The sequence below is a fragment of the Pinus tabuliformis genome, chromosome 4_1, assembly GCF_031772625.1.
Source record: "Pinus tabuliformis cultivar Carrire ecotype Pingquan chromosome 4_1, CPIR1, whole genome shotgun sequence".
NCBI lineage: Eukaryota > Viridiplantae > Streptophyta > Pinopsida > Pinales > Pinaceae > Pinus > Pinus tabuliformis.
Genome location: NC_142303.1, coordinates 223,242,030 through 223,248,673, shown reverse-complemented (window position 1 = coordinate 223,248,673; position 6,644 = coordinate 223,242,030). Strand labels below are relative to the sequence as shown.

The window sequence follows — 6,644 nt, the reverse complement described above, 5'->3', positions numbered from 1 at the left end:
AAAAATGGAATAGTCTTTAGGTGCTATTTTTTTTTTGGAATTTCTTGTGGATCTGATCTCTCACAAGAACAGGTGAAAAAAATTATGATCAAATATTGATTTCTGTTATTTAAACTGGTTTTTTGATTTCCACTATAAAGAATTCTTCAACCAAATTTGTGATTGGATAATCTCTACAAAATTTTAAATAAATTAAACCACAAACAAAAATTAGTTAGAAAAACTACAAAAATTAGTTAGAAAAACTACATAACTATCCGAGGACAGCTCTGTTCAGTTAAACGTCTCACTCATCAGACGTATCATGTTTTTTTGGGGAAGTCATGTGCATTGTTCAGTTAAACCTCTCACTCATCAGACATATCGTGTGTTTTGTTAAAGAAGTCATCTGCTTCATCCCATCATTCCGGTGGGACTTGCTGTGGCGCTTTCTAATCAGTATTCACAAAAATATTTGTCGGACATCAAATATGCAACCACCCCCACTATCCTTTTTAGAGAAAGAATGGGTTTGTCACGTGTGTTTTGCTTCGAGGGAATGAAAAGTTTGTTTTAGAAAACCAGAGCCCCAGATCCACACTCCTCCCGATTCCCAGATCCTTAATTTTCGAGTCCGATTCAGAGTATCCGTCTATGATTTGGAACAACCGCTTTCTTTATGAATAATTTTTGATTTGCTGACTCAGGTTAGGTGATCAAATCTGAGCCAAAAATGCCGGCTGCGACAGCTACTCCCGTATTTGCGATCTCTGAACAGTATGATGGCTTTGATTTTGATCCACAAATGTATTATTCCCAGGTATGGTATTCTTTATAACGTTTTTTTTTGTTTTTCTTGTTTTACATTATTCCATTCTTTCATATGATGCTTGTTTCTTCTAGGTGCTTGCAGAAACCAGAAATCATGGACGCTCTGAAACCCTAAAGGGGCCATCGTCCATTAATGGCTCGAAACCAATCGTAGCCGCTGGAGATATTTCGAGTTCTAAGGTTGCGGAGGTTCAGAAATCTGTGGGAGATCTGAAGAGAAAGCGATCGTGGAAGGATGCTCTCTTCTTCTGGAAGAATCTGTCGAGTTGCAGGAAACAAGAAAAGGATCAATATGAAGTGCAGGCAATACCCAGACGTCTGAGGTTCAAATCTCTCTCGGGGCCGATTTATATGAATGATGTATATATAGATCAGCCGCACCGTTCCGACGGAGCTCACTCGGGTCCTCTTTCAGGCATGTTAAGCCCTGGCGAAGGTAAATTGGGTGAAGTCCCTTATGTGGCCTTGAAGCGTCCCAATCATACAGGCGTTTCTCGTTGCAGAGCCCCACTCTACTTGGTCACATAACACTCACAAAATGTGCAGACGGCATTCTTTGCACAGAGAGATGTGTCAATATAGAAGTTGGCTTCATGGACATTGTATGTCCATGATGTTATAACATTCTTAGTGGTTGTTCTTGCAGTATCATCGGTTAATTTGATGTTGGTTATTTGCAGGGTAGGGCATGTCCTGTCCTTATATGTGAGGATTTCAATTCATATGCAACCATGTATTTGCTTGGAATGTTCTTGCACCTTCTCCCTTTTACTCTTTTTTATTATTATTATTATTAATTATGTTAAAATGAATGGCCAACGTGAGATCGGTATTTGTGTTAAAACAAATGAACAGCCACACAGATATTTTGGAAAGGGTGTTCAACATCTCGCTAAAATTGTCGTGGTAGGCTGTTTTTATTATTATTGATTTTAGATTTTTGTTATTATAGATTTAGATTTGTATGATCTATATTGTTATTTAGAATATTGCTTAGATTAATCACATCATTAATTTTTGTATACTTTAATTTTAATAAAAAAATTATTAAAATATAAGTTCCAGTAATATAATTTAAACCATTTAAATATTCAAATAAAAATAAAAAACTAAATTTATTATATATGAGAAAATAAATTTAAATCACATACGATTACATTTTTTTTTTTTGGTTATTATGTTAGAGTGAATGGCCAAAATGAATGAATATTTGTGTTAAAACATATAAACGAAATTTTGGAAAAGGTATTTACTCCGGGAAAAGGTATTCATTAGTGCAGTTTAACTGTTTTATTAGGTTTTTTAATATATATTTTAATTTAATTTTAATAAAAAATGATTATAATTGTGATTTTAAATTATATAATTTGTCCATGTTAAAATTTTTAAAATATTAAATTTATTTATATAAATAACAAAAAAAAATTATAATATCTAAACATTCCAAAATAAATTTTAATGACAAAATGTGTTTTTAAGAAGTATTATTAATGATGTATAAAATATATGACAAGAAGCATTAAAAAAGACTGCCAGGCTTGATTACCACTCTGATCGGAATACCAACAACCTTGATTGCTACACCTAATACTGCTACCAATATCTAGGTTGTTCTCATCTTACTTGATCGATTCCAAAATCCTGGGCCTGGGGATACACTTTTTGACTTTCCTTATTCGCCGAGGTTTTCAACCCGATAAGTTCATTTTATAAAGAGCATAAGAATTTTTGCCTTTCACTCTCATGAGCTGAGCTTCGGCGATGAGGCAAATGCTGCCTGAAAGCAAGAGAGATAAAGACGCATGCTGTGCTGCCCGATTCTAAACAAGCAATCTAGCGCAGGAACGCTGCAGCAGCGAGGGAATTTCAATTTATTTATTGGGTGGGGGGCTTATGGTCGAGCCTGCTTAAGCATCTTCGATTAATAAAATATGCTTTTAAGAAGTATTATTAATGATATATAAAATAGATGTGGAAAAAACTTTCAAATAAAAAAAAATCAAGACCAATTTGAAGTGATTATATTTATGAGACGAGTAAAGAGAAATTACCATTATAACTGATCACATATATCAAATTCACATTTATTTTACACAATAAAAGAGAATCAGCTATTTGTTCAAAAAAATTGTAAAATTTAAAAAAAATTAAAAACAATAAAAATTTAACAAAAATATCTATGTTGGAATTTCAACTCTAAGAAAATATAGAAAAAAACTGCCATTATAACAAATAGCATACATCAATCTCACGCATTCACTTCTCCTGGCCAGAAGTGAGCTATACACTTTATGACAACAACAATACTTCAAAAGTTCAGGGCTACCTATGTCTTGGGGCTGTGTAAATTAAATGATAATTATACTCGGACTTATTTACAGTACCAACCAAAGCTCCCAGCTGCTAACATATGACCTACCCAATTCTCAATTTAAATATTTTACCGGAGAACAATCTCTCAATCAGAGCTGCCAGCTGCCAACATATGACGCACTCAATTAAAATATTTTACAGGCTTGTCACGAGAGAGCAGTTAAATCTAACTATTACACTGCACTGTGAAATTTGTTATTGTATATCAAAAAGGGATTATATTTATGAGGTAAGACTGATAATAGGTGAAAGGACTTAGTTTATAATATAGGACGGATGGTTTCAGGGCGTGCCTTTTCAGAGAGGATATAACGATAAACTGTCATATGTCACATCTACCAATCTCACACGTTCCCTTCACGTCACGTAACAAGATGCAGGTAGGCTATATACAGTGTGCAGTTTCTATATTTCTTCTAAAGAATTTAGTAGAAGGTTAAATTTAAGAAGAAAGTTATCATAATATAAATGTCTTATAACAATGACAATTTTTATCGACATAAAATATACATTTAGGAGTTCAATTTCTTTGGGATCTTTTAAAATGGCATAAAATACATTCTAAGCATGGAAATTATGAGGTATCCATCATCTTAAGATATCATTGGTAGCTGGCAGAAATGATTTATATTAGTAAAGGGGTGTAAATATGAGCAAAAATCAAATTACAGATAAAATCCCTTTTAAGAAAAATTACATTTGCATCTATGTGAAAAGGTTGTTGGATAGTTATGTCATTTATATACAATAGTCCTTTACAAAAGGATTGAAATATTGGTTGGGATGACTCTCCTATTGAAATATTGGTTGGGATGACTCTCCTAAAATCCGCAAGCAAGTGGTTCATCATCATTACCAAGCAAGAAATGAGTTAATTAAATTTATCTCCAAGCATCATGGTGCCCACTATTCTTTAAAAAAAAAAAAAAAAACCAAAAAAATGTTAGGATATTTCGACACATAGGAAATAGTTAGTCTAGTATAGAGTTAGGTAAAGTGTGTTTCTTTACCTTGTACATTTTGTAACTTACAATCTGACGGTCACGATATGTAGTGATCCGACGGTTCATTCTCTCCTCGGTATTACCGACACTTGATCCGTGGCTTGACACCCGATTGGTCCATGATTTCTATTTAAAGCGCATGGAGGGTCATTTGTAGGGTAATCCGTGCATGAGAGAAGCTTATGTAAATTTTCATTCTTTTATTAATAAATTGCCTAAAGTGGCCGCGTTGGCTCAAGCCGTGGACTGTTTCCCTCTTTGAGGGTTTTAACCACGTCAAAAACACTGGTGTATTGATCTGCGATCTGGTTGTGAGCGGTGTCCTTTGGTGTTATGTCTGAGGAAGTTACCCTGTAAATTCCTACATGGTATCGGAGCTATTTGAGGGCCGCGTCCGTTGGTGATCCAAATCTGAAGCTGGTAGAACTGCATCCGACTGTTGTTTCCTAGATCTACTGTTTCTGACTGCTTTAGGGCCGAGAGGACTGCTTTGTTGTATTGGGAGCATCTGTTCCAGTGAGGAACCCCTTTCGTTTCACGCGAAAAGGTTTCAGGTAGCCCTAGCTGTGTCAATTTTAAGATCTGGAGGTATACAATATTTATTTGCAGTTTACAGTTATTTTCTCTCTGTTTATTTTGGTTTCGGTTTATTTAGCTTTTTTTATTACTGGATCTATACCTTTCATTTCTGCGTATGCTCTTTGCCCTGCGACTCTGTGCGATTTGGGCAAATCAGAAACAGAAAGGAAGGATTTTTCTCATGCGTATGCTATTTTCCCTGCGCCTTAATGTGATCTCGGAAAATCAGAAACATTGAGAAAAATATTTAGTTTCCGGCTAAAACTAACTTTGAGCCGCAAGGTTCATTTTTTAAAATATTTAGTTTTTCGGCTAAAGCTAACTTCGAGCCGTAAGGTTCGTTTTCTTTGCATGTCCGTGTTGGGTTTTGTGTTTTTTGTTTTGTAGAGAAAAAGAGCTTTCTCAAAACAAGCACGCAACCCAAAGCCCCCCCCCCCTCTCTCTCTCAAATTTTTTGTATATCTCAATTGGTTCAAAGCTATTTTAAGAGAGTAGAGGTCTTGGGTTCAAGTCTCCATTTTTTGGGGGCAGATTTTTCATTTCCGCACATTCCCACACTTCGTCGGCGACTTCATCAACTTTTTTTAAAAAGCCATAACTTCTTCATCCGGAAACCGTTTTCAGAGCCGTTTTTTTTAAACCAGCTTCATTTTTCGAGATCTATCCATTGGAACACTTATTTTCAGCATATTTAGCTTCAGTTTCCGTTGAAATGGAAAGTCAATACCAAGTTACCCTTGACAGCACCAACTACTTCCAATGGTTGTCCTACATTGAGGATTTACTTAGAAGTAAAGGTCTCTACAGAATAGCCTCAGGCCAAGAAAAGAAACCGAAGGATGAAGATAAGGCTGCTAAATGGGAAAATAGGCAAGATCAAGCACGTGAATTGATAGGGATGTCTATTTCTCCAGATCTTAGATTCCATATTGCAGAACTTGATACTCATGATGAAGCAATGAAACAAATCAATAAAGTTTTTGGGATTAAAAATGAACTTAGAGCCCATCAACTTGAAAATGAGTTGCTTACATTGGACCCTAATAATTTTTCTTGCATTGAAGTTTTCTTGTCCAAGTTCAAGATCCTTAGATATCTCTTGGAAGGTGTTAAGGTTAAGAAAGAAGATAGTAACCTTATCTATTCCATTCTTACTAAGTTGGGACCAGCCTACTCTGTGTTTGTTTCCACCTTCCATTCTACAATAGAAGCCTTCATTTCTCAAAGGAACAGACTACAAGTCCCCTTCCTTTGACTCTTTTTGTGATTCTTTAATAAGAGAACAAGAAAAAATCTTACACCTTGGTCTTCTTAATCTTGGAAACTCTTCCAAGAAAGCGTTAGCCGCTCAGCAGCAACCAAATTCAAAGAATCCTAAGAAGTCATATCCTAAAAAAAATGGTCCTAAACCAAACAAGGGTCCTAAGCAATTTCAGCCTCAAAATGAAAAATCATTTCAACAAAATGATAAGGCAAATAAAAACAAATGGAAGAAGACTGATAGACATTGCAACTTTTGTAATCGAGATGGCCACTTAGAATCCAAATGCTTTAAGAAGATGGAAGCCTTGGAAGCAGCGATGAAGAAACATAACATCCATTTGGAACAATCTTCAACTTCAACTTCATCTTCAGGAATGGCACTTTCTGCATGTGGTTGTCAAGCATCTCGATCTGACTATGCACTAAATGTATCTTCTTTTTCTCATTCTCATGAGTGGCTCATTGATTCTGGAGCTTCTTATCACATGGCCAAAAACAAAGCCATGTTTTCTTCTTTAAATGATTGTAACACCAAAAATATATATGTTGGTGATGATAGATCTCTTAGTGTTGTAGGGACTGGAACTGTTCATCTAGACAATGGTCGGTTTAATG

At 35.2% G+C, this 6,644-nt stretch overlaps 1 protein-coding gene across 1 annotated transcript; it reads left to right on the top strand.

Annotated features, from left to right (window-relative positions):
* Positions 1-712: 712 nt before the first annotated feature.
* LOC149175040 (uncharacterized) lies at positions 713-1,338 on the top strand. The gene is made up of 2 exons (XM_089421039.1): positions 713-799; positions 883-1,338. Exons 1-2 carry the CDS (start codon positions 713-715, stop codon positions 1,336-1,338), a joined length of 543 nt encoding a protein of 180 aa, XP_089277165.1.
* Positions 1,339-6,644: the final 5,306 nt, after the last annotated feature.

Coding starts and splice junctions, on each gene's coding strand:
- LOC149175040 (XM_089421039.1), top strand. CDS start 713: ATGCCGGCTGCGACAGCTACTCCCGTATTTGCGATCTCTGAACAGTAT. Junction 800..882: donor CACAAATGTATTATTCCCAG/GTATGGTATTCT, acceptor TGTTTCTTCTAG/GTGCTTGCAGAAACCAGAAA.